The 20,000-nt window shown below is 48.4% G+C and overlaps 1 protein-coding gene across 1 annotated transcript in view; it reads right to left on the reverse strand.

The window, feature by feature from the left end:
* Positions 1-20,000, reverse strand: part of LOC311321220 (A disintegrin and metalloproteinase with thrombospondin motifs 20) — a gene marked incomplete at its 5' end in the record, with an annotated part of 93,732 nt that overhangs the window by 46,544 nt on the left and 27,188 nt on the right. Inside the window, 6 exon segments of the mRNA XM_084453162.1 lie at positions 1,237-1,354; positions 1,627-1,763; positions 3,569-3,750; positions 4,240-4,385; positions 16,737-16,841; positions 17,586-17,727. Of these exon segments, the coding sequence (XP_084309288.1) occupies positions 1,237-1,354; positions 1,627-1,763; positions 3,569-3,750; positions 4,240-4,385; positions 16,737-16,841; positions 17,586-17,727 (830 nt within the window).

Raw genomic sequence — 20,000 nt, forward strand, 5'->3', positions numbered from 1 at the left:
TATCAAGGGGCTATAAGTCTTCCCCTTATTGGGTGAGCTCATGTACTGTACTGTGACTATTGATTAATTGGGTTTTCTGTTGACGTTTTATTGGCTAGCCTACGGTACACATGGAGAAGACCGCTAATGGCCTGGTCAGGATGAGAGGGGGAGGGGAGTGAAGGAGGAGGGAGAGGGAAAGGAGTGCGGGGGGCACGGAGGAAGGGAGAGAGTCTGAGAGGAATGGGGAGAGATGGTGGAGAGCAAGAGAGAGACCAGGGATATCCTGCCTGGGCTCTGGACCCCCTCATCTCACCCGTCCTGGGCCAAGCCAGGTCAGAGCCCGGGTCAGCACAAACACCTGGGCAACATGCTGGCTGAGCAACACACAGATATGGACGCAACTGGACAACCAAAACACACGCTGAGTAAACATGACCTGGGTCAACCAACAACATTTATGTTATTTGTTTTTGCTGCTCATTCTCAGGGAGTATTGGATGCAATCAGCCAACAGTTGGCCAAAGAAGACACGCTGTAGTAAACATGAGCTCAGATGGGTAATGTTAGGTCAGGATTTAGTTGGAGGAAATGTCTGAGTTGAGTTTTTCCACAGGTTTGTTTGTGCAGAATGTTCTCTGACAAAAGGTTGCTGGAAATAATTGTCCTCATGCTAACTATTGACCTCTAGCCCTCCAGCATTCCCCATCATCCAAAAGTTACATCTGAGGTCAGTTGTCCAGGCTCCAAATGCAAATATTCATGGCAAATCATGGCTACTGTCTTTCTATGCTCTGTGAAGTCTTATCCAAGCATGTGGATGATGTATCTGTATAAATGGTAAATGGACTGCACTTATATAGCGCTTTTCCACCTTAGCGGCACTCAAAGCGCTTTACAATGGCCTCTCATTCACCCATTCACACACATTCACACACCAATGGCGGTAGCTGCCATGCAAGGTGCTAACCTGCTCATTGGGAGCAATTTGGGGTTAGGTGTCTTGCTCAAGGACACTTCGACATGTGGACAGTCGGAGCTGGGATTCGAACCATTGACCCTTCGATCATTGAACGACCCGCTCTACCAACTGAGCTACAGCCGCCCCACTTTATACTTAAAGTGGAAGTTCATCCAGTCAGATAATTGTTATTTGGGTCAACCATCCCATTATTTTTTGTCTTATTTGCTGGGTCAACTGCCCGCAGATCTTTAAGCCTCCAGTGTTGGAGATGTACGATGTCAGACCAGCCTTACCATACTCAGCGTCGTTGAAGGTCCCAGCCAGGGTCTTGCAGGACGAGTTGTCCCCTCCACACACTCCGCACTTGTCATTTCTTGCCTTGGAGTTCAGAACATGATCACAGCCCGCTTGCTGGGTAAGGAGCGAAACAGACAAGTTGTGTTATACTGCTGCTAGAACTGCATACCTAAGGTCAGGAAATGTGACTGTATCGAGTGATAGTCAGATGTCCGTCAAGTTTGTGTGTGTGTGTGTGTGTGTGTGTGTGTGTCAACATTTATATCAGTTTACATCCCAGACGGACAGACAGATGTAGACGTGCTATAACATTGTGTGAGTGAGGTAGGTAGTGTAGTGTAGTGCAGCGTGACAAGTGATGAAGACGGGGGGTTTTGAGCCAGTACCCTGCAGAGTCCTTGAACACAGATGTCGTAAGTGTCCGGGCCGCACGGCGTGCCGTCGATCACACGGTCCTTCAGCTGGTAGTACGCCATCGTCCCGGCAACCCGGCAGAAGAGCTTACAGCGATCCTTCATCAGAACTGCATTAGAACAGAGACGTCAGAGACAATCAGAACAGAGACGTCCATCAGAGACAATCAGAACAGAAACGTCCATCAGAGACAATCAGAACCTTGCACACTAGAATATTGGCACACTTCACGTGGCGTTACTTAAGGACAAAAAATAAAGCCAAAAACGCATAACAAGCTGGACTCGTCTAAGGTCTTCAGTTGAACACCTAGAAAAATCTAATTTTCCTTAATAGCACACATATTAACAGTTGAATGCCAAAAATATGTAATTTTACTTAATAAACTAATAGCAAGTAAGGTGAATATTGAACCATAAAAAAAAGTTATCTCATTGAGCTTTAAAAGTTGAATGCCAAAAAGATGTAATTTTCCTTAATAGCACACTTTAACATTTTGTCAAGGGTCAGAAGTTTTCTTTGCTGGACGTCCCTTTGTATCAGTTCGTTCAGTTGTCATTGTTTGACGGTGCCTTGGCTGATGGAGTCAGAGTTGGTTGTACAATATAAATTGGGTTCACTCGCGTTCACATTTTCAACATTTTTCTAAATCTTTCCAAACTGGCCAGAGCCTCGTTTCCTGAGCCAAATAGCAATTTGGCGCAGCAGAGCAAAGCTATCATAATAATGGATGAGATTCTCCCTTACAGGATGATCATTATGCTGTCCAGGAATATCAGGAAGTACTAATCGCTTCTTATCATGACATGATGCATGCATACAATGCATCATGGAACAGAGACAGACACAATCTACATCTGCTGAGCCAAAACTGAACAGCTTAATAGGAAGGACAAGAGCCATGTTTTGTGTCAGTGATTAATGAAGTAAAAATCTCTCTCTCTATCTCTAAAAAAGTTTTCTCATTGTCCTTTCCAGCAAAACTCCAAGAATGATGTGGTACTGTACGATACAGCAGATGGTAGATGGTAAATGGACTGCAGTTATATAGCGTTTTTATCCAAAACACTTTACAATGGGCCTCTCATTCACCCGTTCACCCATCAATGGCAGCAGCCCATGCAAGGCGCTAACCTTAAAAGTGTGAAAACGTGTACTCACTCCCGTTGTAGTTGTGTTAAAAGTGCACTCAAAGCGTGTACTCACTACCGCTGTAGTTGTGTTAAAAGTGCACTCAAAACATGTACTCACTCCTGCTGTAGTTGTGTTAAAAGTGTGAAAATGTGTACTCACTCCCGTTGTAGTTGTGTTAAAAGTGCACTCAAAGCGTGTACTCACTACCGCTGTAGTTGTGTTAAAAGTGTGAAAACGTGTACTCACTCCCGTTGTAGTTGTGTTAAAAGTGTGAAAACGTGTACTCACTCCCGTTGTAGTTGTGTTAAAAGTGCACTCAAAACGTGTACTCACTACCGCTGTAGTTGTGTTAAAAGTGCACTCAAAGCGTGTACTCACTACCGCTGTAGTTGTGTTAAAAGTGCACTCAAAGCGTGTACTCACTCCCGCTGTAGTTGTGTTAAAAGTGCACTCAAAGCGTGTACTCACTACCGCTGTAGTTGTGTTAAAAGTGCACTCAAAGCGTGTACTCACTCCCGCTGTAGTTGTGTTAAAAGTGTGAAAACGTGTACTCACTCCCGCTGTAGTTGTGTTAAAAGTACACTGAAAACGTGTACTCACTACCGCTGTAGTTGTGTTAAAAGTGCACTGAAAACGTGTACTCACTACCGCTGTAGTTGTGTTAAAAGTACACTCAAAACGTGTACTCACTCCCGCTGTAGTTGTGTTAAAAGTGCACTCAAAACGTGTACTCACTACCGCTGTAGTTGTGTTAAAAGTGCACTGAAAACGTGTACTCACTCCCGCTGTACTTGGGGACCCAGCGGACGGTGGGAGGAAGCCCGTTGATGTTGAAGTGCTTGCCGTCGAACTGGGAGCACTGCTCCTCACGGAAGTCTCTCCCACCCCGAGGACACGGGTCAGTGTTGCACGACCGGAACTTCATCCTTCGACCCACACAGAACTTCCCTCCGTTTCTGGGCCTGAAATGAAATGTTTCACGACAAGAACTGAATAATTTTTTATTTTTTTACATATTTTCGAATTATTTCTAATGATCATTTCTAACTGAGTCTAATGATTACAGAGGTATTCTTTGCATTGAGTCTTTGAATTAAGCAATTGGCCACGAGAGGCAGTGGGTTACAGGGGATTTTACCACAGCTACGGCGCGTTGTTAGGCCGACGCGATAGCGGAGGGCCTAAAACCCCCGTAGCTGTGGTAAAGTATTTTACCACGGCTGTTAGCCAATCAGAATCAAGTATCCAAACTCTCCGTTGTAGAATATTGCTTAAAGGCCTCTAACTCTCACTTTTTGACAGTCACACAGGTGTAGGATTGTTGTGACTGTTGACTGTGTTTATTTTAAGTTATTAGACTTTTCCTCAAGGTGTTGTTATTGTTTTGGCTGTTACTGCTTTGTTATGACTGGTTTGAGTTTGAAGACTGGTTTCTGATTTGGGACTCTTACTCAGGCTTGTTGCAGTCTCGGGCGGTGCTCCTGGTGCCTCCTCCACAGGTCCTGGAGCACACGCTATAGGGCCCCCAGGGGCCCCACTCTCCATGCACAGGCCTCAGGTCAAGCTCCTTGTTCACACACATCCCATGTTTGCAATACTGCAGGGAGAGGGACGAAACACACACACACACACACATGAATACAGAGCCACAGAACATAAACACACACACACACACACACACAGATCCCGTTAGGGGGTATTGCATTGCTTCTCCTATGACAACAACTCAACAGGCCCAAGGCAAACACCACGGAGTGTCAACTCGGCTCCAGTCGGGAGTGTTGTTCGTCCTTCCCTCCCTAATCCCCTGTTTAGATGTAAAACTATATCTTAAAAGAAAACTTGGGGGATGCTAATCCTGCTATCATTTACCCCGGAGGAATGTTTCCAAGTCCTCCAGCTGTGAGAACCAGGGCCTAGTCTAGCCTAGCCTAGCCTGGCCCTGGGTCTGAGATGCACTGTGCTGGGTGTGCCAGGGCATAGGAGAGGTGAAGCGAGAGTGTGAATGACAGGAGCCAGAACCAGCGCTCAGCGCACCGCAACACTTCCATGTTCTCAGGCTTTAATACATCACGGATTGACCGAGGGGGCAGACAATAAAAATCTTCAAATGCTCTCAGGCTTTCGTCTGAATGAGCGAAGCCAGGTCTCCTACTAAATTCCTCGTCCGGCAGTATCACTCCCTCCTCTCGTGACTCCTCAAAATGAGCTATCTAAGCCTCCGACGACGGGGCCTTTCATCAGCAGCAAGTAGACACCGAAAGTTTATGAAAGGCCGACAATATCAGAGCTGTTAAATGAAAACCATCGAAAACTCAGAGAGTTCATAACACATACTGTACAGCTGCATCTGCTCCCCATTCACATCCATTCTAGATTACCAGGCTTTTGACACTGACTCTGGGCACATAAAGACGTACGTTAGGCATTGGGACGCCCCTGCAGTATCACACACACACACACACACACACACACACACACACACAGTGCCAACCTCTTGCCAAGACGGGGTAACAAGTGCTTTTCAAAAAGCAAAGCATGGCAGCCCCATTTCGCTATGTAACCAAATCTCTCTCTCCAAGGGGCAAAGATAGCGGAGGGTCCTTTTCAGCGAAAGAATGCGGGACAAGACGGCGTCTGTCTGGGTGTGTAGCCTGTCGTCCGGGCGCACAGGCGCGGGGAGCGGTGGCACAGCGATAAGGGAAACCCTAGAGTGGCGATAACAGAAGAACAGAGCTCATTACTGGCCTGACATCAGGAGTCTCTCCTCCATGCTCGGAGAGACCCCACAGGACCCAAACCCCTGGGCGCCGCAGACAGGCAGGCTCAGGAAGAGAGGCATATTGAGAGGTTCTGATGTGTTTCGTGATGCCATTCTGTTAATTGTAATCCTTGGAAAGTTCGGGCATAATTCGGCGGGCGTCCAGTTGGCCGAATGCCCATTCAACTTGATACTCTTACCATGGAGCAACAAGCTTACAGTTCAAACTCTGCACACCTACTCCCTCTATTGAGCAGAGCTTGCCTTAAAGTTTGAAGTGCAGAACCGTGGATTCCCATGGATTTCCATAAATACTCTTTAAAGCCAGGGTTCATATCAATCAACGTTTCCAGGGACCTGGCCAGGTTGCCGAGTGTGTGACTGAACATTAATGCTCTACGAGCTAAGCTATGACCTAGGGTGAACACCTGTGGTACTGCTCCATAACATACACACACACACACACACACACGCACGCACACACACACACACACACACATACACACACCTAGAATTTGGCAGGGTTGCTGTGTCTAGGTCTAGTGCAACACACTTTAAAGACTAATGATGGAGTGGAAAGGCTATACACCATGACAGACAGGTGTTAACAGCTCTGGGGCATGAACCAAACAAGAACACAAACATTTCTGTAATTATGTTTTTTTTTGGTCATCTCTGTGTACCCGCCCATTTCGAAACTGCATTAGCAATGGACTGCGCGAGTTAGATATATTACATTTGTTTTAAAGACATGGTAAGGAATGTGCTTAAACAAACCACTCACACACATGAGCGGACGCAAATGAGTTCCACACGGTAATAAGGAGAACCGGGGGAGGCCTTCGGGTTGAGAAAACACCTCAGACCAGAGATGTGAAACGCCATGGGAAATGGTATGAGAAACATCTGAAGCACTAGCATCAACAAAACCAATAAAATATGGGTTTGACAACTTTCTGACCCTGACCTACTGTACACCCAACTTTGTTTTTTGACACAACTTTGTTTTTTGACACTCAAACATCAACGGCGCCCCACCCCCTCTTCAGCCTACCCACCTCCTCTTCTCCCCCCTGTCAGAGTCAGTTGTCAGCCCAAACCTAACGTCCACCCTATCCTACCCCCCAGAGCCCACCCCACTCTCTTTGAGGGGGTTGAATAGGACAGGCAGGGACCACCGTGATGCAGCAGGGCAGTGAGACCTGAGAGACTGTCAGACACCAGGGAATGGCTGTCAGATAGAACCAAAGCCCCTGTGAGCCTCTGAGCCATTCCTCTTTCTGTTACCCCTCCATGTTTACAGCCATTTTGTTTCACTTGAAAAGGTGATGTAGGTGGAAAAAAGAGAGAGAGAGAAAAAGACAAAGAGGAAAAAGGAAAGGGAAGAAACACATCTGCCGTGTCCGTGAGTGTGTGTCCGTGCGTGTGTGTGTGTGTGTGTGTGTCTGTGTACTGTATCTGCGTGTCTCTGTGTGTGCAGCGTATGTGTCTGTGTGCGTGCGTGTGCGTGTATCTCTTTGTATGTGCGGCTTATGTTTCTCTGTGTGTGTCTGTGTGTCTCTCTGTGTGTCTCTGTGTGTGTCACTGTGTGTGCCTGTGTGTCTGTGTGTGTGTGTCTCTGTGTGTGTGTGTGTGTGTGTGTGTGTGTGTCTGTCTGTCTGTGTGTCTCTCAGTGTGTGTCTGTGTGTCTCTCAGTGTGTGTGTGTGTGTGTGTGTGTGTCTGTGTGTCTCTCAGTGTGTGTCTGTGTGTGTGTGTCTCTGTGTGTGTCTGTGTGTGTGTGTCTCTGTGTGTGTCTGTGTGTGTGTCTGTGTGTCTCTCAGTGTGTGTCTGTGTGTCTCTCAGTGTGTCTGTGTGTCTCTGTGTGTGTGTGTGTGTCTGTGTGTGTGTTTCTCAGTGTGTGTCTGTGTGTGTGTGTCTCAGTGTGTGTCTGTGTGTGTGTGTCTCTGTGTGTGTCTGTGTGTCTCTCAGTGTGTCTGTGTGTCTGTGTGTGTGTGTGTGTCTGTGTGTGTGTGTGTGTCTCTGTGTGTGTGTGTGGTGTGTTTGCTCAGAACGAGTGGAAGCATATGGGGACCACGCTCGATTCTAATTAGCCTCTCTCAGGGGCGCACAAACACAGCCTTGAAATACGCTGACGTGAAAAGGGTCTCGGTAAAGAGAGCACAAGTGTTTAGGGTTGAGGCCCACGCTTGCCTAGAAAGATTGTCAAAATTTGTCCTCAATTGAGAATGCAGTGAGACATTTGGAGGCCTTGTGAGAGAAACTTCCCCAGCTGTTAGAAGCATGTGTTTCAAATTAGGAATTTCACAAACACACATAGGCATGGACACACACGAACACAGACACACACACAGACACAGACACACACGCACACAAACATACACACACATATACACACACACACGCACACACACACACACACACACACACACACACAGGTAATGAATGTTTAGGAGGTAAACCCTACTAGACCCCTGTAGTTGAGAAGTTAGCTAGCTAACTAATGCTAACCAAACGTTGCAAGATCGTAGCATCTGCTCGCTGGAGTTCAGCTGGCTGGTTGAAGAGGTTGTACCCTGTAATTGCGAGGAAGCTGCTTGGAGAGCACGTCGTTTCTCCCGAAGCCATACATCACAGCAGGAATGAGAGGTCAGAGGGATTGATTTAAAAACCTGCCGCTCTTTCATTTTAACACAGCCTTTCCAAAAGACATCACCTTTCATGTCTCCGGTTCTCACAGGCCCGAGTAGTGAGAGTTCAGTCGGGCCACAGCAGGCGAACATTTGGACTTTTGTCCTTGACGCCTGTACCACCAGCACCACATCCATCTACACAGACCCAGAACAGCACAAGGAGGCTGACGTACCGAGGGGAGGTTCGCCTTTCAAAACACAGAGACCACGGTGGTCTTTGTTCATGAATCATATTCTAATAGGCTATATTTTTAGGCTATTAAGGCTAGACTTTGGTTTAGTTTTTTTTTTAGGTTCAGTATAATATTATATTATTCAACAGTATTATATTAATATTCATATTTTCAGGTTTAGGTTATATATTATATTATTCACATTTATATTATATTGTTTAGTCAGGAACTTAGTAGAGGAGCAGGACCAATAATTCAAATGTAAATGTGCTCGCATATGGCAAATAAAAACTTGAACTTGAACTTGTGCATTCTGCCGATCATATTATGATCAGATAGGTGAGTAGGCTTCTGCAAGCGCTCACTATCTTGAGACATCATCTCCAGGCTACTGTGAATATAGACAACTTATTAGACAAGAGAATGGTTAAACAGCTGTTAGCGCCCCTGAGTAGAATAGATTACACTTTTACTTAAAGACACATCTAGTTGTTTGTGTACGAGGCAACATGTACTGTATTGGCAATGGGGAACATAAACTGTGGCTACCCCCCCCCCCACTGTGCTGGGCTCTGGTCATCTGGTTTGAAAGCCAACAGACACAGACCAATCTGTTAGCACCCGCCCTACCAACATGATTTAATCGTGGGGGGACAATAAGGCAGTCTCACTGCGAGTGATAGTGATTGGTTTAATATCCCATGTGTGAGGTGAGGGAGAGGAGAAAGATGTTTATACAGCAGAAACGTAGTGAGAGGTTATTTATGGAGCTGTTTGGGGGGGCTGGGGTTGAGTGGAGAAACTGTTGAGGTGGATCTTCTGCTAGTTTTCTCTGAGTCATGAACTTGATTTATTGACTTGACTTCAGATCGGCCACTGTGCGTTAGTGTGTGCGTGTCCGTTACGCGTGTACCAGAGACCACCACCAGGGGGCGCTCGTCACAATTCATTTTTGCCGAGTACATTTTGCGTTGTACACAAAGAAACAATTGTCAGTGTCAGTAAAGTATAGTATATTTTAGTCAGGAGCCTGTCTACTTTCTAAATCCACAGAGTTCCGAGCTTGAGGTGTTAAGTAGCTCTTTTGGCACTTGTTTTGTTGTTTTGTTTGTTGTTTTGTTATTCTCATACTGTAGGTTAGTATTAGGGTTAGGTGTTTTGTGGGTACAATTATCATTAGTGGTTATATTCCCAACATAGATCGGATGACTCTTATGTAGGTAGTTCGATCATGTTGTATAGATCAGAGGTAAAGTATGGCTACCTGTATATGTAGGTCATATATGTTTTCCAATCGTGACCATTTTAATCATGCCATTAGCTCTCACTACTTCCGCAATTGACACGGGGAGAGAGGCTTGCACTTGTAAGATGTTACTTGGAAATGTAACAAAATGGTCATACTACACCGAATCCTTCCATTAAGCTGCAAACGGGTGAACATGTAAAAAAAAGTTGAGTAAAAAGAGTCGAAAGGAGGTTGCATGAGGCAAATGAAACACAATATTCATAAGTTACATAATGTGTCATATTACACTGAACCTTTTAGTAAAGATGCGAGCTGCCAGACGTGTCAAATGTGCAGGAACCGTCTGACATGTTAAGGGTATCTGGTATTCACAACATACTGTAGATCAGATGACTCTTATCGAGGTAGTTGGATCTCCGAGGGCAGATCAGAGATAGAATATGGCTAGGTCACACTGTATATGTTTTCCAACGTGACAAAGCTAGTCATGTCGTTTGGTGGGGAGTCTGTGTGGTTTTGTCACATTAGCAACAGCGCGCCCTGCTTCCACGTTTGCTGTGGGCTTGTGGTCTGTCTGCGGGCGAACTTCCTAACCCTAACCCTAACCCTGAACAGGCTCATGGTGTACAACCACTGGTTCAAATATTGTTCACCTACCCCACCCATAGAGAGTGAATGGGGAAATGTATTCAAACTGAATGGTGGCGAATGGGTGGTTATTCTCCATGCTTACAATGACACTAATCCACTCCAAACTGCTCAAAACAAGGTTCGCTTGACGTAGGCGGAAAGGAATCCAACGATGTCCACCTCTTGACATTTGGCAGGTTTTATTGGCTGTTAGAGCGACGATAAGAGGACCGATTTCATTCAACTACTTGATTACGACGAGGGTGGGGGACGAGACGACAGGTTTACTGGGCCCTAGTAAAAGCTAATTTCCAGTGGGAACGTGCATAATTCCTCGTGCTGAATTTGAGGGAGAGGGATGATGCAATTTTGAGTTGAGCCCCCCCCCCCCACACACACACACACATACACACACACACACACACACACACGGTGGTGCTAGGGTGTCATTAGTCTGAATGAGTGGTTTGGTCCCTCAGCTGTTCCATTCACCTGCACTTCACAGACTCTTTGGTGTTATTCCTCTCTCATTTCTCATGGCCGGCTCCTCCCCCCCCCCCCTCTCTATCTCTCTCTTTCCCTCTCCCCCTCTCTCTCTTTCCCTCTCCCCCTCTCTATCTCTCTCTTTCCCTCTCCCCCTCTCTCTCTCTCTTTCCCTCTTCTCCTCTCTCTCTCTTTCCCTCTCCCCCTCTCTCTCTCTCTTCCCTCTCTCTCTCTCTTCCCTCTCCTCCTCTCTCTCTCTCTTTCCCTCTCCCCCTCTCTCTCTTTCCCTCTCCCCCTCTCTCTCTCTCTTCCCTCTCCTCCTCTCTCTCTCTCTTTCCCTCTCCCCCTCTCTCTCTCTCTTTCCCTCTCCCCCTCTCTCTCTCTCTTTCCCTCTTCTCTCTCTCTCTTTCCCTCCCCCCCCTCCCTCCTCCCACCTCTCTCTCCCTCTCTCTCTCTCCCTCTCCCTCTCTCCCCTCCCCTCTCTCTCTCTCTCATCCTTTTCTATTGTCGGCTACTCTCTGTTATTGATGGCCAGGAAAGGCTATTCTGTTTGTGTTACAGAGTATATCCGCTCTGCTCTGCAGCCAGCTATGCAGAAAGAGACATGATTGACTTGATTTACTTGGGTTGACTTGAGATTGACTTGATTTACTCGGGTTATTAATTAGAAGGAAGTCATTTAAATTAGACGACATATCCCATTCAAAACCAAATCAGCCTCAATCAAAGTGCAATCTCCCTCATGTTGTGCCACAGAGGGCTCCATTCACAGATGTAATGTACCCTAAAAGCATTTCCCAAGAAAATGACACTGCGAGGCTTCCCAAAACAACCATTCACTTGTTCACCCAGATCCTCCGGTTTGTCTGCGATGATGGGCAAATCAAAGTGGCAACGTCCTGAAAACATCCAGAGATTAGCGCAGAGTGACATCAATACCAGTCTCAGAGTCCAGAGCCCGAGATCACGGCATCGTACGACAAGTCTGTCAGGATGCCAGGAAAGCCTGAGCCAGCGCTTGGCGTCACCGAACCCTTTTTGTTTCTCTCTCTCTCTCTCTCTCTCTCTCTCTCTCTCTCTCTCTCTCTGTCTATGTACAGTATCTTTCTCTCCGTCTCTCTCTCTCCCTCCCTCATCTGGCTGGCTCTGCTTTTCAAGACCTTGCTATCTCTCTCTAATTTGCTGAAACCAGAGCAGGTTGCAGCACGGAAGAATGAACTGGAATTCAGAAGCAAGGGCTTCTTTTTTCCTCGCTGACACCAGACGATTGAGGAAACAGGCCCGGAGCTCTGGAAACGCTCAGGTTTGACTGAGATAACTCTAAATAAAATGTAGGCGTCTTGGAATTCATCTGAAGTTGAATACAGTTGGAATTTCCACTCCGCTGTGCAAAAAGAACACACAAAAAAACATTTAAAAAAAACTCAACGCAACAAAAATTCAGAGGCGTAGATTTTGGCAGGGACGTTGGGGACATTGATCATTGATAGCTGTATATTTCTATAGCAGATACTGTATGTCCCCTTCAATATTTAGAACACATGCATTTGACTCCCACCCCCCCCCCCACTCCCCCCCCCCATTCAATGAAAACATGTAACGTGGACTTTTATTTTGAAAGGCCCATATAAAGTTACTCATAGACGCCATAACAGCATAACTTGCTCATAGACGCAACAATGCGTCCGTCAGGGGGGGGGGGGGGGGTATCGGCTGTGCCCCGCCCCCTCTGCCGCCGCCCCTCCACCCCGAAAAGTAGGCCCACGCCCTGAGCTGCACAGCCTTTACATCCAGCCACGGCCATTAGGGAGAGGCTCAATGGCTGGTGGGCGAGCGGGAACGACAAAACATTTCGGTTCATTCAAGTTCAGACCCCATTCTCTCCCCGCCACCCACCACGCCACTCTTTGAGGCTACGCGGTGAGAAGCAGCAAGGGCTCTTCAAAGAGAAGGAGGAGAGAGTGAGAGAGGAGGACAGAGAGGGAGGAGAGAGAGAAAGAGAGGTAGAGAGTGAGAGGAAGAGAGCGAGAGAGAGAGAGAGAGAAAGAGAGGTAGAGTGAGAGGAAGAGAGAGAGAGAGAGAGGGAGGAGAGAGAGAGACAGAGAGACAGAGAGAGAGAGAGAGAGGGAGGAGAGAGAGAGAGAGAGAGAGAGAGAGAGAGCGAGAGAGGCACTACAGGGCTGGCTTTTGGGGAGGCTGACAGGCCCTGATTCACCATGCTCCCCGGACCCCGCAGAGCTGCGCCTGCACGGCCCTTTTGAAGAGGGGGGAGAGGGGGAGGAGGGCGGGGGAGAGGGGGAGGAGGGGGCGGCGACGGTATTTATAGACAACAAGTGATGGGATGCCCTCGTTAGCGCACGGCCCACTGGGCCAGATGACAGACGCGCCGTCGCGGGGTCATGTGACCGCATTACTCACTCCAGCGCCCCCGCGAGAGCGCCTGCCCGCGAGAGAGAGAGAGGGGGGGGAGGAGAGGCACCGAGAGAGGTAGTAAAAGAGAAAGAGAGAGAGAGAGAGAGAGAGAGAGAGGGAGAGAGAGAGAGAGAGAGGGAGGGAGAGTGCCCATGAACTCAACACAGTGCCCTACTTCCACCCGGTTGTACACACTTTTTTTCATTGACTTCGACTCCCTATTTAGGAGACGATTCTCATCACCAGGAAATGCGCTCATTCACTCAACATAAACTCAAAATCCTGTCCCTCGTCACGACTTGTTTAATTAAAGAAACTCTCATTCATTCACACAAACTCAGAGCCCCATCCCTCGTCACTATGACTTGTTTAATTAAAGAAATTCCACCCACCTTCCTTTTTTGTTTTTTTACACATAGAGGCAATTGTTTTACGGGAGATGATGTTTCTTTTGAATGGTTTGGAATGACATAGCAGGCCGAGGCTAATGATAGGTTCACAGAGACCGCTTGAAAGGAGCAGCTCTGGTTTCTAAGACAATACCTGTTGTACGCCCCGCCCCCCTCCCCCACGCCATCACACACATACACACACACACACACACACACACACACACACACACACTGTCCTGGTTGTAATCCCCCCAATCTAACGCCTTCCTCCCTAGGACCCTGCAAGCACCTCTGAGCCGGGGACCTGACCCAAACCTGGAGCCCCTTAAGCTAGACCTGAACCTCACAGAGAGGGAGAGAGAGAGGGGGGCAGAGAGAAGAGAGAGAGAGAGAGAGAGAGAGAGAGAGAGAAAGAGAAGGGGCAGAGAGGATGAGAAGAGTAGAGTTGAATTCCAAAAAGAGCAACGGAAAAAGATAGAAGGAATGGCCTCTCAGACACTACTGAATTATGATATTGAAACACACTATCAGACACACACACACACACACACACGGGCGGGCGAGCACACAGACAGCGCCTCTCTCCAACATAAAAGGGCTCTGTGGAGGCAGGTGAGCGCTGAAGCAGGGAGCCTCAGCCCCTTTCAACTCTCCCCTCTTCAAAGAGCCCCCGTCTGGGACGACAGCAGCCCCTCAGCAACACAAACAAAGGTGCTGCTGCCACCAGCACAACAGGACAGGACAGGACAGGACAGGACAGGAGGGGACAGGAGAGGACAGGACGGGACAGGAGGGGACAGGAGAGGACAGGAGAGGACAGGAGAGGACAGGAGAGGACAGGAGGGGACAGGAGGGGACAGGAGGGGAGAGGAGAGGACAGGAGGGGACAGGAGAGGACAGGAGGGGAGAGGAGAGGACAGGAGAGGACAGGAGGGGAGAGGAGAGGACAGGAGGGGACAGGAGAGGACAGGAGAGGAGAGAAGAGGACAGGAGAGGACAGGAGGGGACAGGAGAGGACAGGAGGGGACAGGAGAGGACAGGAGAGGACAGGAGGGGACAGGAGAGGACAGGAGGGGACAGGAGGGGACAGGAGGGGAGAGAAGAGGACAGGAGAGGACAGGAGGGGAGAGAAGAGGACAGGAGAGGACAGGAGGGGAGAGAAGAGGACAGGAGAGGACAGGAGGGGACAGGAGAGGACAGGAGAGGACAGGAGGGGACAGGAGAGGACAGGAGAGGACAGGAGGGGACAGGAGAGGAGAGGAGGGGACAGGAGAGGACAGGAGGGGACAGGAGAGGACAGGACAGGAGAGGACAGGAGGGGACAGGAGAGGACAGGAGAGGACAGGAGAGGACAGGAGGGGACAGGAGAGGACAGGAGGGGACAGGAGAGGACAGGAGAGGACAGGAGGGGACAGGAGAGGACAGGAGGGGAGAGAAGAGGACAGGAGAGGACAGGAGGGGAGAGAAGAGGACAGGAGAGGACAGGAGGGGACAGGAGAGGACAGGAGAGGACAGGAGAGGACAGGAGGGGACAGGAGAGGAGAGGAGAGGAGAGGAGAGGAGAGGAGAGGAGAGGAGAGGAGAGGAGAGGAGAGGAGAGGAGAGGAGAGGAGAGGAGAGGAGAGGAGAGGAGAGGAGAGGAGAGGAGAGGAGAGGAGAGGAGAGGAGAGGAGAGGAGACTTAAAAACTCACATACAGTAGGTATTATCTAAAGTGCACAAAGCACAAACATGCTGTATCTCAAGTATCTCCGGAGGCCAGACGAGGGGTCCAGACTGTGATTGAATGAAACGTGTGAAAGAACTAATCAGATCGATGAGATCTTGTGGCGGTTACGGATATGTACGATAACTTTCATGTGACAGATTACGTTAGGATCTGAGGGCACGACACTTTAAGCCTATGTATCGTGGGTAGAAGTGAGAGGACTTCATGTGGCTTGCCCTGACCGAACCACGTCTGACGAAACATAATCCCCCCTCTTAAAAATATCTCTCACACCTCACTGTTAATGAGACGGAGAGAGGAATGAGTTGCTATCCCACGGCCGTTACAGTATACCGCCGTTGTTTTAGTTGGATTAAGATGTTAGCTATCCTCAGTTAGCTTCATTTAACTCTAGTAATCCTAGCCTTAAAGGGGGTGGAGCGCCCAGAGAAAGGCCTGGTGTTATAGAGGGCTTACATGGGCACACACTGTGTTTTTGAACTTCTGATAAGACTCCTGAGGGGAAAGGGTTAAGTAGGACCCCTCTCTGAAACACACGCACGCACAAACACACACACACACCTCCCCTCGCTCCCCTTAACCTCCTCTTCTCCTCCTCCCTCTCTCCTCCCTCTCCTCCTGTTCGGAGTCATTGATGTGAGGTCTTTTGTGTGAGCGCAGGCCTCAGACTTGGGCTCTGTTACTGGCTGACCACTGACCCAGTCACCCGCCTTTTAAAGAGGTTTTAGGGTCACGGGTTCAGAACAAGGTGATTCAACTGTGAATGGTGGGCGGCATCTCCTTTCAAAGGCCCCGCGCCTTCACCTCTCTCTCTCTCTCTCTCTCTCTCTCTCTCTCTCTCTCCGTCTCCGTCTCACCCCTATTTCCCCCCTAACCTCTCCTTCCGTAGCGCCCACCACCGCCGGCATGCTAACCCCTGTGCTAATTAGCATAGCATCCCCCAGGGCGGAGAGAACATGAAGGCTAATGGGGGGCCGGGGCCTCCAAGCGAGGCTAAAGGCTAAGGCCTCCGGTTACTCTCTATTAGCATCAACTCAATACATTTACATGAGCTAGCCAGGGGGCTAACTGTGGGAATAATGGCATGACATGTTGTTCTTTTCCATGGGTTACATTGTTGAACAACATGAGCTTCAGTGAGCTGTGTACAGAGGCTTCAGAGGGATGCTAGATCAACACTGCTGTTTGGTCCGCATACTGAATGGGGATTTTCATTAACTCAAGACTACAAGAATGCATTTCATTACAGAGCGGCCATTTTGTCTGAAATAAATGTTCCACGGTGAGGGCAGAGGAACAATAAAACATGGATATAATAGCTTCCAAGTGTTGGACCCTTTATAAAGGCCTGGATAATGTCACAGTGTGAGGGAATATATGATCATACTGCGCTATTCATCCCCAAGGGGAAGTTGTCATTGCGTCCTACCATTCCATGTCCACAGTCAGTCCCGTCAGCCAGAGGCATGTGCTGTGTGCGACATCCTTTGTGGTCCCCCTCCGCACTGGTGCACCACAGCCTTTTGCACTGTTTCTGTGTGTGGAGAGAGAGAACGGAAGAGATGTACATGGAGGACATTGAACATTGTTACACTACCTTTGTAATCCTATCCCACTTGTCCAGCACTTCAAGAACATAATTTAACAGGGTTAAAACCAAACTATACATATGTAATATTTACAGGAGAATCTAGTGTGTGTGGTTTCAACCCCATACTCTATCAGTGTAACGGCCTTTATGGACAGTGGAGCCCCTCGCAGCCAGACACCGACTTTTACATCCAGCTTGGCAGCTGTAACTAGCTTAGCGCTATGATTAGCCACACATGACTCCTGGGCTGTTCAACACACACCAAGTGACCGGCAAGGGAACCGTTTGCTCCCTTTCTCTTCGAGGATGAGACTGTGTTTCGTGAGGGAGCAGCCTGGACAAAACGGCGTCTCGTAAAACTCCAAGAGACTTCCGTCACAGAGACAGCTGGTTAAAAACAGCAGGGCTAGGCTCCGTGACTTCATCATCAGAAGACAAAATGGTGAAGGCGAAACGCCTGAGGAGTGAACTATATGACTTCATTCTCTACAGAGTTGGGTTGACGAGGGATGTCTGAGACACAGAGTAGGAGCGCTGGTCTAGGATCTGTGCTGCGTTTTGAATGAGATGACATGTGGCAGAGAGGGACCAGATCTTACATCCAAGATCAGCACTCCTTCTCTGGGATGCTTGGTAAATACGCGCCCTGGTTTTGAGGCCTATACCCTGGCTGTGTGGTTGGCTCACCATGTAAGGGCAGACTTGAGAGCCGGGTCCAAACATCAGCTCACACTGTCTGTTTGCGTTGTATATCTGGCCAGGCAGATGGGAGGGCAGCTCGTACGTCCTGCTCACAGGCTCGTCCAAAAGACACTCTCCGTAGCCGGTGCTGCAAGGTAACAAACAAAAGCACACAAATACACACACACACATACACATATCAGTAAACACACAAATACACACACACATACACGATGAGTAAACACAGCGCATGTACTTGAGGCAATCCCACGGGTCCTTATTTACTTTGGTTTGGCATGAAAATTGCTATCCTGTCAGTATTCAAGGAAGTCCTAAAACGCACGTGTCATCATCTCTTTGTGAATTTTAATCACAACGTAAACCGCTCCTGTCATCCGCGAGTGATCGTATTCAGATGTAACACAGCACTTTGTTTCCAACGTGGGTGGTCAGGTCTGGGCCGTAACCTCGCGGTCGGACTGGTACCACGCCCACTCAGTGGCCTGTTAGCAAATGGCGTCACCATGAAATTGGAGTTAGAAACCAGAGATTGGGTAAAGATGCATTTCCACACAGACAGAAAGATCCAATGTCAACCACAAGAGCCTTTGTGCCATTTATCCAAGAGCCGTTTCTTTATGGACCAGAGTGAACAGATAATTTGGAATAATAAAATAATAACTGTTGAGTTACAGCATTATTCAGGCCGTTTGGCTATAGTTGTATAATGAGTGATTGAATGTCAACCAAACCCTAACCAAGAACTACAACACGCAAGAAAAGACTACAAAAGCCCAGCTGGACAACATGTATGTACCAATACACTGAACAGCTAGCTTTACACTGTGAAAAGGGCAGCTACAAAAACATAGTCAAACATCATTCACCCCGCACAAAACCATTCCTCAAAAGATCTTTTTTTCACTTGTTTACTTTGTGACTGAAAAAAGGAAAAAGGGGATGAGATACTGTAGGCATGTATAATTATGTGACATGCCGACGCTGTTCTTACAATTTGTAGCGTGTGTGTGGAGCTGAAACACCTGCTCCATACAGCACCAGCTGATGTGACGAGGGCCGTAATTACACACAGGCTTATCTTGTGTTACCGCTGCGGTTTCTTTCATTTACACACACACACACACACACGCACGCACACACACGCACGCACACACACACACACACACACTGTAAGAAACCATTGTTTTCTTCCAAAAAGTGTCTGGTGGACTGAATGTGTGGACCAGTAAGGTATGGGGAAGAGTCCTGTGATGAAAGCTATGAGAGCCGGTCTCTCAGGCCAGAGGAAATCACAGAGATGGCCCATATTGAAGCATCTTTCATCAGCTTGTCATCGACCAATCAGAGCCCACAAACCAAAGGGCGCTATTATTAAAAACAGCCCAGATTGGGTGGGGGTGTGGGGGAGTATGGGTATATTTTGATTAGGGGTGACCAGTTTTTTTTTTCCATGCAGAATGGTCTGAGAGCTGAGACAGACGATGCAGGACGCTGAGACAGACGATGCAGGACGCTGAGACAGACGATGCAGGACGCTGAGACAGACGATGCAGGACGCTGAGACAGACGATGCAGGACGCTGAGACAGACGATGCAGGACGCTGAGACAGACGATGCAGGACGCTGAGACAGACGATGCAGGACGCTGAGACAGACGATGCAGGACGCTGAGACAGACGATGCAGGACGCTGAGACAGACGATGCAGGACGCTGAGACAGACGATGCAGGACGCTGAGACAGACGATGCAGGACGCTGAGACAGACAATGCAGGACACTGAGACAGACGATGCAGGACACTGAGACAGACGATGCAGGACGCTGAGACAGACGATGCAGGACGCTGAGACAGACGATGCAGGACGCTGAGACAGACGATGCAGGACGCTGAGACAGACGATGCAGGACGCTGAGACAGACGATGCAGGACGCTGAGACAGACGATGCAGGACGCTGAGACAGACGATGCAGGACGCTGAGACAGACGATGCAGGACGCTGAGACAGACGATGCAGGACGCTGAGACAGACGATGCAGGACGCTGAGACAGACGATGCAGGACGCTGAGACAGACGATGCAGGACGCTGAGACAGACGATGCAGGACACTGAGACAGACCGTCTGGCACGGAAATAGATTCCCCACCTGGCAGCCATTGGGAGACAACTTTAAAGTGAGTTTACTTAGAAAATGACTTACAGGTATAGTAATTTCTCTGTGTTTGTCATAAGAAGCTACTTGGCAATGGGTTCCACAAAGAAGAACTGTGTTTCTCGTGAGCAACCAGTGCTATCAGGCTGCTCGTATATTAGATTCATGACAGACACAAAGTATTGAATGACAGAGCTCAGCTGGATAAAACCATGCCAAGCACATTGTGGCAAGTCTGCCTTCTGGAAT

This window comes from Borostomias antarcticus (genome assembly GCF_949987555.1).
Source record: "Borostomias antarcticus genome assembly, chromosome: 18".
NCBI classification, from domain to species: domain Eukaryota; kingdom Metazoa; phylum Chordata; class Actinopteri; order Stomiiformes; family Stomiidae; genus Borostomias; species Borostomias antarcticus.